The sequence below is a fragment of the Phascolarctos cinereus genome, unplaced genomic scaffold (genome assembly GCF_003287225.1).
Source record: "Phascolarctos cinereus isolate Bilbo 61053 unplaced genomic scaffold, phaCin_HiC Scaffold_1;HRSCAF=81, whole genome shotgun sequence".
Taxonomy (NCBI): Eukaryota; Metazoa; Chordata; class Mammalia; order Diprotodontia; family Phascolarctidae; genus Phascolarctos; species Phascolarctos cinereus.
This window is the reverse complement of record NW_027555514.1, coordinates 68872629-68886017: the sequence shown is the minus strand read 5'-3', so window position 1 is coordinate 68886017 and position 13389 is coordinate 68872629. Positions and strand designations below refer to the sequence as shown.

Sequence of the window (13389 nt, the reverse complement as noted above, 5' to 3'; positions counted from 1 at the left end):
TGAGAGATTTGTAAAGAGCTTTGCAAACTTTTAAAGTGTTCCATAATGCTTGTTGTTACTGTTTGTTCTAGAAGGCACTTTGCAAACAAATACAAGGTATTATGGGTCTGTTTTTCCTCTGAAGCAGCTAACTGAAGTAAAATCGTACAGGTATTCTGCCTTATTTGTCCTTTAACTGATTCTACCTCTTCACAGCTCCATTTCTTCTTTCTCGGGTTCATTTCCATTTTTTCATTCCTCATTCCCTCATTCATCCTCTATATCTTCCCATTCAATCTATGCCTCTTTCCCCCCATTTTCTCAATGCCTTGTTCATTTTGTAAAAAAGGGTAACAAGATGAATGTTCTGCAGAGACTGAAAAAGTTCTTAGATTTTCTTGAGTAAAACTATGATTTAATATCTTCTAACTGGGAACACTGAACTGTGTCATTATTAACTTAGTGACGTATGTTAATGCTGTCAATAAGACATTCGTTAATCAGGAAAAATGCATGTTCTTAATGTCAAAAGCAACAGAATACTTGGCTTTATCAAATAATTTTGCTTCTGAGAAATTCCTAGCGATTTTGTCCCCCACAGAGTCACCTGATCTTTTCAGAGCCATTTTTCAGTTCCTTTCTGATTGCTCTTCAATTCAAAGAGGCTCCTAATACTTTTAGCTCTAAGTTTCTCTTGGGAGGTGGGGAATACCATCAGCTCTTTTGTTGAGCAGTTAATGGTCTACAACAAACACATCTTAAATGCTCTATGGAAAGTGCTATTTCAAGGAATTCTACTGAAATATAAATAATAACCCAGAATTTATTCATTCAGTTGGTTTGGATTTTTTGTCTATAAGATTTCTTAAGGCAGGACTTACTTGCCATTATAAAAATTGTTATACAGAAGATGTGATTAAACAGACTGAAGCTGTTTTAAAAAAAACAAACCAACATTTCAGAATTTATATATCCAAATAAACATTACCTTTCAAAGAAGCTATGAAGGGAGGTTACATATTAACCATACTGTCAAAAGGCAATATCATCTAGTGTCAGGGAACTTTGAGTTCCCTTCCAATTTTGTGGTGCAGGGGATAGAGAGCCTGGCCTTAAGTCAGGAAGATCTGAGTTCAAACGTGGCCTCAAACACTCACTAGCTGTGTGACCCTTGACCACTCACTTAACCCTATGTTTGTCTTAGTTTCCTCATCTGTAAAATGAGCCAGAGCAGGAAAGGATGAACCACTGTCTTTGCCAAGAAAACCCCAAACGGGGTCGTGACGAGTCAGACACAGCTAAAAACGATTCAACAACAACAAATCGCCTTATTCGTCAGGCGTAGTTCTGAGGGATGTTCTAAAAATCAAATTCGCTCTCAAAGGACAGATATGTACTGAAATCAGGCACAGCTTCTGCCCTGGGGTTGAGATGTTCTCATTGGTGAATGAAGACTCACAGATGGCCGACTGCAGTAGCCCACTGGCTCCAGACTGACCAGACCGTGCTCACACCCCATCCATCCTGGCAAGGTACCCACTGGATCACCAGAGATCACCTCCTAGGGGACTTAACCTACTCGGTTTTAGAGTTGCTGCCCTGGGGCTGAGCTGGGCTGACTGGTAAATGAGGCCCATCTCACATGGGCAGGCTAGCTGTCCACCTCAGTGACTTTCATGTGACCTCTTCTCCTGCCCTTCCCCAACATACTTTCTACTTGTTGCTCTGGGAACCAAAATCAAATTAGCACAGAGGCCTCCTGTGGCTCCAGGCCCCATCCCTGGGACCTCCCAGATAGACCAGCCTATTCTTCCCTGGTCACCACTCCTCAAGCTGAGGGACCTTCTAACTCTGCACCTCCATTATTCAGCCCGGTGCGTGGCTTCTGCTCTTTCGCTGTGCATGTGCAAAAGACTGTGTGTAGCTCAGCGTCTAAAGGGAGTTACAGGAGATGCGCTCAAGCAATGGCAACGTCATGGAAGGAAGTCTATGGTCTACAATGACTCCTGTGAAAGTCAACTTCCATTTGGAAGTAGGATTCCTGTGATATTTCCTCAAGAATTCAGTCACGTTAGGCCCATCTTGTATTTGTCCTAACTGGATCGAGTGATAAGTAGAAAACTGGCACAATTTATTCTATATTTGGAGAGCCACGCTTGCATTATTTAATACAAAATACTGAGTTTATAATAAACATTAATTCCCATGCTGCCTGGAGATAAGCCCAATATTTACCGCTGTGGATTCTTAAGTGCTCCTTAAGGTGGTGTTTGTACTTGAAAGCTTTTCCACATTCTGTGCACTTGAATTTCCGGTTACCCCCAGACTGGGTCACATGTCTCTGTAAAAAAAATTGGAATTTATTCATAGCACAAAAGTTTTGAATATAAAAGAGAACAGAATATATCCAAAATTTTCAGATAAATATTTGCAACTTTTTTTTTTAAACATGAACTTATACTACACAAAATCTCATTTTACAAACTGAGGCCAAGAGAAGTCAAGGGAAAGACTCTGGATCAGCCAGGCTGAGATGGGAACCAGGGGCTCTGACTCCACAGTCAGCACTGTTCCCATAGTGCCATGATGCAAACTTCTCTAATTTGCACCCAACGACTCTAAGACGTAGGTATGAAAGGTATTGTCATCCCCATTTTATAAATAAGGAGAAAGGCGCCACAAAAGTTAAGTGATTTGCCCAGGATCAGTCAGTGGTGGGATTCAGGCCCAGAGGTCTCCTTCCTAGTCCAATCCTCTTTCTAGAATACCATGTTGCTTCTCTCATCTGGCCTGCTCAAGAATAGGATTTTACTAAGTGAATGTAGAATACTGTTCTCAAAGAAATGGAGACTCCATTTTTTTAGTTTACCAAAATTCTCTAATTTTATCATTCACTTTGGCAATGGATCTTGTCTCAGAGAAGCTTCCAAAACATAACAATGTGAAGTTGTTACCACTGTATAACAGTTGTTTTGGTCTGGACCTGTGATTTCATCAGAATAGGGAATTATAAATGCAGGGCCTGAGGGCTCGCATGACCTTCCTATGGTCATACAACTGTTACTTGTCAGAGGCTGGGCATGAATCCAGGTCTTCCTCCTTCAAGAAGAGTCCCTCTATTCACTTTTAGGTGCTCAGCATTCCAAGATAGACAATTGCTATGAGCTTCCATTTTTCTATTTCCACTTTTTACTCTTCTATATAGACAAAGGTGACAGAAAGGATGGGCATTTCACAAAAACCTAATTTAGGATCTCAGATGCCATCCAGTTCAGTTCCTACACCATAAGTGACTGGCCCAGGGTCACAAAGCTAATACAGTAGTAGAGTCGGAACAAAAAAATCAATGTCTTGATTCTGAAGACTTGTGCTCCCTGCTATATACCGCAGCACTTCTTTATAGTTAACATTTTGAGGATAGACTTTAATCTTCTGCTGAGTTTTCATTTCTATATTTCTACTTTTTATTGACAACACGGCCCAGAAAGAGTTGCCAGAGAAAAGGCAGCACACAGGGGAACAACACAGTCCCAAGTCTACATTATTCTCCCACATTTGTCAGAAGGTCCACATCAAATCAAGCAGATTAGAGATCAGATTTCAAAGAATCCTTCAAAGGAAAAGATAAATTCTCCACCCTGATCCCTCTCTCTACTGTCGACTGGATTAGTAAGGATAATAAGTGGATTTTCTTTATAATTATATCATGTTCCTTTTAAAAGAAACTCAGAATACAGGTGAGACAGAGGAAGAAATCTCTGAATGTAAACTGACACAGCTCACAAACTGTAACATGCAAGTAGACAGCTATATTTGGGAAGAGACATTTAATTTCCCGTTTTCTAAGGTCAGGGTGAATGAGTATTTCTATACTTTGCTTAAAGAGACTGACAGCAAGCTCTGGACAACAGGAAAAGCGCAGATAAAGGGATTCTGAACAAGAGTCATTGAGCATAATTGGGGGTGAGGATAGTGAAAGGATAAAGTAATATTTCTGCTTTATTCTGGGTCATGATATCAACCAATCAAAGTGTCTGGCTCAGAAAATCTGGTTTATTGTCTGATTCAATACCTACTGAGTGCTGAAGCCTAAAAAAAATTAAAACGCAGTGCTGATAAAGCAGCAATAATGCCTAGACCCTGACATTTTATGAGAACAGCAAATGACGATCTGCCTGTGGCACAACAGAGACTTGGGAATGCTGCCAGTATTACCCCACTCTCCCATAGTCATTTGGAGGAAATATCTCTTGACTTGGGTATTTCTTTCTTTTACCAAGAATCTCCTCCAAATATGAGCCTCCATTTTTTGCCTCCATCTCTATAGCACTGACCTCCTCCTCCTGCATTTACCACTTGCCTAATACCATCTGTCAAACTCAGTGGTCTTTTTTCAGTTCTCATTCTTGGCATCTAGAACTTTTCTCTTCCCTAGCAGCGCTATCTGGGTTCTCCTCCCTCTCTGATGGTTCTTTTTTATTTTCATCACTAGGTCTATTTCCTCTTTCCCCACCTTAAATAGGGGCACTCCTCAAGCTTATGGCCTGGCCCTTCTTCTCCCTGTCTGTTTTCTCCTTCTATGACCTTATTTATATCCATGGCTTAAGCTATAACCCCACCGTAAGCTGGTAGCTGCCCCACTTCTAGCTCTGACATGTCTAGTACCAGGCTCAAACTCAAACTGCCTGTTAGGTCATGTCCTTTGATGTCCCATCAGTTTCTCAATTGAAACATACCTGAAACCCAATGCATCCTTCTTCTTATGCAGGTTCCTATCTCCTCTTCCCTATTCCTATTAGTAGCACTGCCATTACTACAGCTACCCATGCTTCAAAATTCAGTTCCATCTCATAGTGGCAGATGGAAAGGGCCTTGGGGTCCTTTTAGTCCAACCTAGGCCCATCGAGGTATCCGCACATGATATACCTGTCAAGTGGTCACGTGGCCATTGCTGGCATCGATGAATCAACAAGGACCGTCTGGGACCCGTCTTCCTTGCAGAAAATAGCCACCATTCTCCCCTTCAGGTTTCCTTTCTCCCTTTCGAGTTTCTTCTTCTCTATGCAATGGCCTCAAAGTTTTTCACCATCCTGGCTACCTCCCTCTGGACCCTCTCAAGATTATCCATTTTCTTCCTAAGCTGCGCTGCCCAAAATGGAGCATAATATTCAGATGTGGTCTGACCAGGGAAGAGTACAGCAGGATCATCGCCGTCTTCTTCATGGAAATTACGCCTTTCAATGCAGCCCCAATGCCAGTTACTTCTGTTGACCACCACGTTACACTGTGGAATTGTACTCAGGCCCAAGTTCAATAAAGGACTCTTATCTTTTTCAGAGAAACTTCTGTTTAACCATGCTTTCTCCAGCCTATCCTTGTGAAGATGATTTTTTGAACCCAAGTGTAAGACTTTACATTTATCCTTACTGAATTTCTTATTATTAGATTTAGACCAGCACTTTAGCCTGTAGCCATCTTTAATCTATTAGCCACCCTCACTGCACTGTGCCATTTTCAGATTTGATAAGAACGTCATCTGTACCTTTATTTAAGTCCTTAGTGAAGGGACATTCCACTGGAGACCTTTTGCCAGTCTGACACTGAACTATTAACGATGACTCTTTCGAGTCTAGACATTTAACATTTCCCACATCCACCTCATTATTGTTATCATCTAACCCACATCTCTCAATCTTTTCCACAAAAAGAGTATAAGGTGCTTTATCAAATGCCTTGCTCAAATTTAAGCAAATCATATTTCTACAACATTCCCTTGATCTCACAGTTGAGTAACTGCTGAAAAAAGGAAATGAGTTTCATATAGCATGACCTGTTCGTGATAAACCCAGGCAGATATTTTCGCTAGATATTCACTACCTATTTCTTTACTAGATCTACTCTGTATTTTCTATAGGAACTGTGGTAAAAACTCACTGGCCTGTAGTATGGTTACTCTATTCTCTTCCCTTTTTTGAAAATTGGGACATTTGCTTTTCTCCAGTCTTATTCCCTTGGATCTTCCTGGTGTCACTGACAGTGCCTCTGCAATTCCATCTGCCAGTTCTTTTAGTCCCTAAGGATGTGGTTCATCTGTGCCAGGTAACCTGAATTCATCAAGGGCGGTGAGGTGTTCTTTTACTTATCACTTGGGGACCCTTTGGTACAAACTCTCTCTTAGCTATTTTTGTTCTGTCATTTCTAGTCCAAAGGTCATTCATACAGGCAGAGAAAACAAGGGAAAATAAGACGTGGCCATCTCTGCTTTCTGTTGTCAGTTACCACCATCCTATCCAGCCTGTAGGCCTGGTCCTTTTGTGATCCCATTTTTCTCACTAGACCTCATCCCCACTGCCCACACTCTTTCTTTTGCTCCTTGGCATTCCTTACCAGACTCCGCTCACTCTGAGCTTTAACATGGACACGCACCTTGCATAACTAGCCTACGTTGTGTATTCATCCTGTTACTTATCCATGCTTCCATATGTACCTTTTAAAAATATAATTTGGTTGACAAGTATTCTATACATTCATATTGTTCTCTTTAGATGATCAGATTCTTTCCTAATTAAAATTGTTTTATTTTGTGTCTTCAGAATTTCATTCTTGAGAATTTTTCACCAATCCTGAGATAACTTTCTCTGTAAAATTTTAGTCCATGGGATCCTATCCAGCCAACCTTTGAAATCTGTTCTCTCAAAATCCAGTGCCCATGCTAGGATTTTCCTTTCTTCTCTTCTATCTCAAACTCCAGGAGCTAGCAGTCACTTCCTACACCCCCATCCCCCATTTCCCACCCTTTTTGTCAGTTGAAAACAAGATATAGAATTCTGCCTCCCCCCGTTGATTCCTTCATCTTTAGAGTGATGAAATTGTCATCGAAGTACCTAGCACAGTGCTTGGCACAAAACAGGAGCTTAATAAATGAGTTAAAGTCAAATCAAGAAGTTATTAGATGCTCTGCTTTTGGTAAAGAGAAAGCACCAGCAGATTTCTGGATAAATGAGGCAGCTAGGTGGTAGAGTGGATAGAGTACAGGACTTGAAACCAGGAAGACCTGAGTTCCAAACCTGCCTCATACTAGGTGACCTGGGGCAAGACATTGGACTTCTCTCCCTTTGTTTCCTCAAGTGTAAAATGGAGATGCCAACAGTACCTACCCTCATGGGGTCCACATGCAAAGTGCTTGGCAAGCCTTCAAGCTAAATAAAGGTCAGCTACTGGTATCCTCCAGTGCCCCTGCCTTTCGCAGCCACTGTGGTAAGCTTCCAAGTTGCTCCCTCACTTATTTCCTTCTAGTGTTTACGTGGTCTAGAGCATATTCCTGTTGACAAAACTGCTTGTTTTTTAGTCTCCTGACCATCACCCCCAAATTCTCAACTATGCCCCTTCTGGTGTGTAGTTTTCCAATCATCAATATGCTTTTTTAATCACAGAGCTATCCTAAGTCCCTTCCTTCCTCTCTGTCTCTCTTCATTCAAGATTGGGTCCCCCCATCTCACCCTGGCTAAAAGTGCAAGGGGGAGGGTGCTCACAGGCCCACTCTCACTCTGATCAATCTGGAAGCTTTGATCTGCTCTGTTTTCCCTCCTTAGGTAACCTGGGCTACAATTCAATCGTGGGTTTTATTCCATCAAGTCTAATATTGACACAGTCAAAGTGGCTTTAGATTAGGATTTACAATTCCTGATGGTTGTCTGAACTTGGGCATTTGTATACTGATGTATGTATATAGCTTCTATATAGGCTCCTTTCTTGGATTTGATCTCCTATCCCATCCTTACTTCACTGGAGCTATTCTTTATAATAGTATCTAATGGTATACACATTGAGGCAGTTTTCTTCCTTCCCACTTTCTTTTTATTTTAAAGGCTTTTCTATTAGATTCATAAGAAGACAGGCAAATATATTCTTATGAGGTGGTCTTGGTCACCCCATCCCTAGCGGTCCAGAAAGATAAATCCTATTCTCAGACACCATCTTCTAGCAAATCTTCACCTCCCAAATCAAACGTTCTCTTCTATACCCCTTGTCTTTAATGGACATCATTCTGGTCCTCAGTTTCTTGTCCAAGTCTTTGTAATCTCTCAATACTTTCTAGGTTCCTTCTGGCATGTAATTTATTCTCATGTTGATATCCAGAAGTAGATGATCCCTCATATTTCAGTCTTCCTCCTCCCATATCCTCTCAGTTGGCAAGTCCTGATGACTCTTCCTTCAGTGTCTCTTGTATCAGTTCATTCCTTTCCATTCTCTGTTATGGCTCTAGTTCAGTTCTTAACCGCTCTCCTGCTTAGATGAATATAATAACCCATTAGCTGATTTCTTAGCCTCTGGACTCTCCTCCCTTGAATCTATCCTGCCAAAATAATTTTCCTCAATTACTGCTTTGATTGTGTCACTTTCCTGCTTGAAACTGTCCCTCTTTTCCTGTTGCCTGCCAGATAAAGTTTAAACTCTGTAGCATGGCACCCGAGTTCTCTATACTCTGGTGCCAACATACCCTTTCTAGTCAGTGTGCGCTATGAGATGTCCCCTGAACGTGGACACCACTCTCCTGTTCTTGTGCCTTTCATCATCCAATTCTTTCTGCCTGGAATGTCCTCCCCTAATTTCTGCTTGTCAAAATCCTACCCCATCTGTCAAAACCAAAGCTCAAATTTCACCTCTTCCACAGTGCCTCCCCCTGAATGCCCCAGCATTTAGTTTTTAATTTAGGAGCACTTATGCAGAAATAACAATACAAGAGTTTAAATTTTAAAAATTCAAGTTTTATGTCAAAATGTTAAGTGCTATGCTGTGGGAAGTTAAGGTCACACGTTTCCAGAGTTCTAGTGTAGAATAAGGCCAGGAGATCTCATTCACTTTTTTTTATGAAGGATTAAAAAGAAAAGGCTATAGGTAATTTGTTGATGCTACTTCAAAGAACAAAGTAGTAAGTAAATTATGGGACTGTTATAGGGAACATAAATGTTAAAATGTTAAAAAAACATTCAGGGTATTTTACAAATCTGGAGGTTGCATGCTAAATATGTGTGTGTCTGTGTGTACTACACAGACACATACAGACACACACACACACACACACACACACACACACACACACACGCAACACCTTTTCCCTTATACAGCCAGAGGAAAATAGTTGTGCAAACTAAAGAAATGTCTTCTTTCCTTTATTTGCGTGAGGACTTGTGACTTCATCAGTGCACAGGCAGTAACTTAAAGTCTTTAGAGAGCTGCCTGGGGTGCTTGTTCAGGGTCAATAGCAAAGACAGGCCTGGGATCTAAGCCTCAAACTGCCTTGCTGGTAGGTAAACAGCTGGTAAAAACAAACAAAGCAAAGAAACTCTGAACCAGAAGGATGTCAATAATATGGCTTTGAACTCCAGTTTTGCTACTTCTCACCTGTAAAGCCTGAGACCAGGTCCTTATTTCCTGTGGTCCTCAGTTTCCTCATCTGCAAAATGAGGGGGTGGGCCAAGTGACCTCTATGAGGCTCCTTCTGGCTCCTAGGCCATGTCTTATGACATAGGCCTTATGAGAAAAATGAAGATTTCTTTCTTTTAAAAAGGATACACTTATTTGGGGGAAGAAGCAATAGTTAATTATAATCATCATGGGTTGCTGTACGTTTTTACAACCAGGTGTGATCTCTGCACAACTATTTTTAAGTCTTGGTAACAGATTACAAATTGCTGAAAGGTTAAAAATAAAAATCTGTAATTCAATTCAAAAGAACTAAATGCTTACATTTTGGATACTGTTCATCGTGTACAATGAGTCAAAAATTAACCACACTAAGTATTTATTAAATACTTGTGCACAAGGCACTGTGAGAGACCTCATGATGGACCAGACCTAGTTCCCAACCTTCATGAGTTTACAATATAGTTGGGGAAAGGACATATACAAAGGAAAAGATAACTAAACATACAAGGCAGCCCTTTCATCGATCTTTTTTTTATTCTTTTTAGTACTTTCCTCTCTCATTTTCCCAATCCCACTTATCTCTTTCAACCATTAGCAGATGACCTCACTTTCTACTTTTCTGAAATTGGAATTACTTTCTCTCCCCCTTAAAAATGTAACTTTACAACAATTTTCTTCTAATAATAGTAAGCTTTCTATACCTCATAAATCAGTACTGAAGTATTTTCCCTATTAACATTAAGCAATGTATTAACATTCTGCCACCAAAGTCCTACTCCGATGCCTCACTGTGACGTGGAAGGGATGCTGGGTTCTTGCACCTTGAGGGCCATGCCAGCAGAAGGCAAGCTCTGGAAGGTACAGAATGACTTTAAGGACATGAAGAGGGACTGTCTTACAAGGACCAGTCTAATTAGTGATAGCTTCATGGCCACAAGCCTGGGCCAGGTGATCGACTTTTTTCAGCCATAGAAACTCTAGCCCGCTGAGGTGTGGAGCAGCTAGGAGCTACGCTGGTGATGAGCTCGCTCATTTTTTGAAGCACTGACGCATATTAATATTGTTAAGAAACCACAAAGGATGTTAAATATAGTTAGTGATTTGCTTAGAAGTATCTCCTTTCAGTTTAACAGTTGGCAACACAGAAAACTAAATTTATGCTCACCTTTTATTCTTAATGGAGTTGAAAATTAATGTTTACTGAAAATACAATAGTCTACACAGGCTGATATGGATAAACGGCTTTAAAAGACAGCATTAATATTTCATTTAGCATGAAACATCCCTTCTTAAAGGTCTCTAGCACTGTTTTTGGATTATAGAAAATCAGAGACAGTGGAGATCATAGATCAGCCCCCTCATCTTATAGATGAATCCTAGAGAAGTGACTTGTCCAAGATCTCATAGCTAATTATTAGTAGAGACAGGGCCCGAGCCCTCCTTTCAGACTCTCTGTCCAGGATTCTTTTCTCACTACACTGTATGTTTCAGAAGTTCTAGAAGAGATGAGAAGCTGTTCAAAGGCTATAGCAACCTAGATACATTGAGACTACACTGGAGAAAGAACTAGCCCTTTTGCTTTGGGGCCGCTCTATTGCCCTCCGGGGATTCCCTGCCTAGCTGGGGACCCTTTGAAGCCCCCACCTCCAGTCCTGGTTAGACTGTGGGGATTATGGGCTACAAGGCTTGCTGTGCAGTCTGGTGGTAAACTGTGGCACCTTCTATGCTTTGCTTATTCCACAGGAAGCTTTAGTTAATTTAATTCCAAATAAGAAAACATTGAGCACCTACCATGTACCAAAACAACAGGCTAGGTGATGCTCTGTTGTAGAGATTCAGACGGAGAAGCCTGACTTCTGGAAAGCAGGAGCCTTATAGCCACTTCTCAAGAGGAGCCTGCCCTTGCCTGCCCTGACTGGACAGCAGGGACCCCTCAGTTCTCATGATAGATGTGTGTATGTGTAGAATGCGACTCGGCTCTTCACACTTCAGTAAAATAAACTACTTCTTGAGGTCAGTCACTGTCCCAGATATCTGAAGCAGGGACCTTCAGTCAGCTGCTCTCTACAGAAGCAGCAGCCAAGGACTTGAGGCCTCCTCAGGGGTGGCCCATTCACAGGGACAGAGGCTGCATTAGAAGTTGGATGCTGTTTGTAGTTCCCTTGATTTACCTTCCATTTCTCCCTTTAAGCTTCGTTGGGCCACCCTTCTCTTCTCCTGTCCAATGTTTTTATACACCCTTTGTATCCTGACGAGGTGGTTTCTAATTCTTGCTGCCCTGGGCTCTGCCCTCTGTTTTCCAGACACTCTTATGAGGGTCCCCAGGCTCCTCCTGGGTTTCTTGGGTCATGACTTATTTGCTCTCTTTGGACTTGTCCCGCCCAGCTTTAGTGGCTTCCCTGGACTGGACCGTGGGTTCATCTCCTATTTAACCAAATTCCTGGTTCTGGTGGCTACGTGAGCTGAGCGTTGGTACTAGAGGCTCACTGTCCTCGTGGACTGGCATCTCTTTTGGGTCCTTCCAGCAGGCTGTCTCTATACCAAGTACCCTTTACAGTCAGTGTGGCACGGAGGAAGTCTGCCGCTGAGCTACATATTCACGTGGGATGCTTCTGAGATAATCAAGGGCATACATAGTCCTGCTCTATAGCTGAGCTTATGCTTGAATTTCTCACTTTAACCGATACTAGCCTGATCTGCTAGCCTTCTTCTGTTCTTGTGATTTTTAGTGAGCTGAGTTACAAAATTAAGGTCTAAATTAAAACTTTTAAACAAGACTTACATTTCTGTCAGGCACATTTACAAAGGGGAATCTAACTTGGTAATGGCCTCTGATGCTAAGGGTCAGTCTAATCCCCTTAATATATACCAACAGAATACATTTAGTTTATAATCAGAATTATTTGGGTTCAATTGCTTCAGAATTGCCACCTCCATTGGCCATCATTCCCATTTCTTCCCTATGCGAAACAAGCTTGTGTGTGTGCGTGCACTTTCTTCCCTTGTTTCTTAACTATTGTCTTCTCTCGTTAGAATATAAGCTCTTTGAGGGCAGGGACGGCCTGCCTTGCTTGTATTTTTATCCCTAGTCCTTAGCACAGTGATGGGAAAACAGTAATAAGCATTTATTACATGCTTTATCTCTCTACCTAAAAACATAAGCCTTATGAAGGAACAAGAAAAAGCCATAAAAAAATTAATCCTCAAAAATGAAAACGCCTAAGTTTAATACAGTATTCAGTTGTTTCTACAGAGAGTAAAACAGTAAATAATTACAGAAAATCAAATTTGTAGCAAATTTGAACTCCCTGTCCATACACTATTTATTACATCATGTTACTTTGTGTAACCAGCATTTATTTTTTCTATCAAGAGTCTACACCGAAAGACTTAAGAAGGTAATTTACTCCAGTGATTCCCTATTACCTCCAGGATCAAATATAAAATCCTGTCTGTTGCTTAAAGCCCTTCATGACCTGGCCCCCTGTGATCTTTCCAATCTCCCCCCCACTCCCCGGAGCACAGTCCTCCCCACAAGATACTCTGTGATCCACTCACACCCGGCTCCTTCTGGTTCTTGCAAAATGCTTCATCTCCCAACTAAGTGCATTCTGACTTGTAGCCTCTGTGCTTAGACGTCTTTCCCTCTATGTAATCTCTGTCTCCTGGCTTCCCTTAAGTCTCAGCTAAAATCCTACCTTCTGCAAAGAAGCCTTTCCTGACTCCCCTAAATGCTAGCGCGTTCCCTCTGAGATGCGTCTCTCATTCATCTTCTCTCTGGAGCATCTGTACACAGTTGCATGCTTTTTGTCTCCCCTTCAGCCTGAGAGCTCCCTGAGAGCAGGAACTATTTCTTTGTATCCCCAGTGCTGAGCTCAGTGCTTGACATGTATACAGAAGGCACTTAATAAATGACTGCTGACTGGACTGGTCAAAATTGTTCTTAAGCTACTAAGAAAAAAAGGGAAAAAAATACCTTGT

The 13389-nt window shown here is 41.5% G+C and overlaps 1 protein-coding gene across 4 annotated transcripts in view; it reads right to left on the bottom strand.

The window, feature by feature from the left end:
- Positions 1 to 13389, bottom strand: part of ZEB1 (zinc finger E-box binding homeobox 1) — a 197987-nt gene that overhangs the window by 11404 nt on the left and 173194 nt on the right. For all 4 annotated transcript variants that reach the window (XM_020990481.2, XM_020990484.2, XM_020990483.2 and 1 more), the window contains one exon: positions 2215 to 2320. In XM_020990481.2, coding sequence (XP_020846140.1) covers positions 2215 to 2320 — 106 coding nt within the window. The remainder of the gene's footprint in view (positions 1 to 2214; positions 2321 to 13389) is intronic.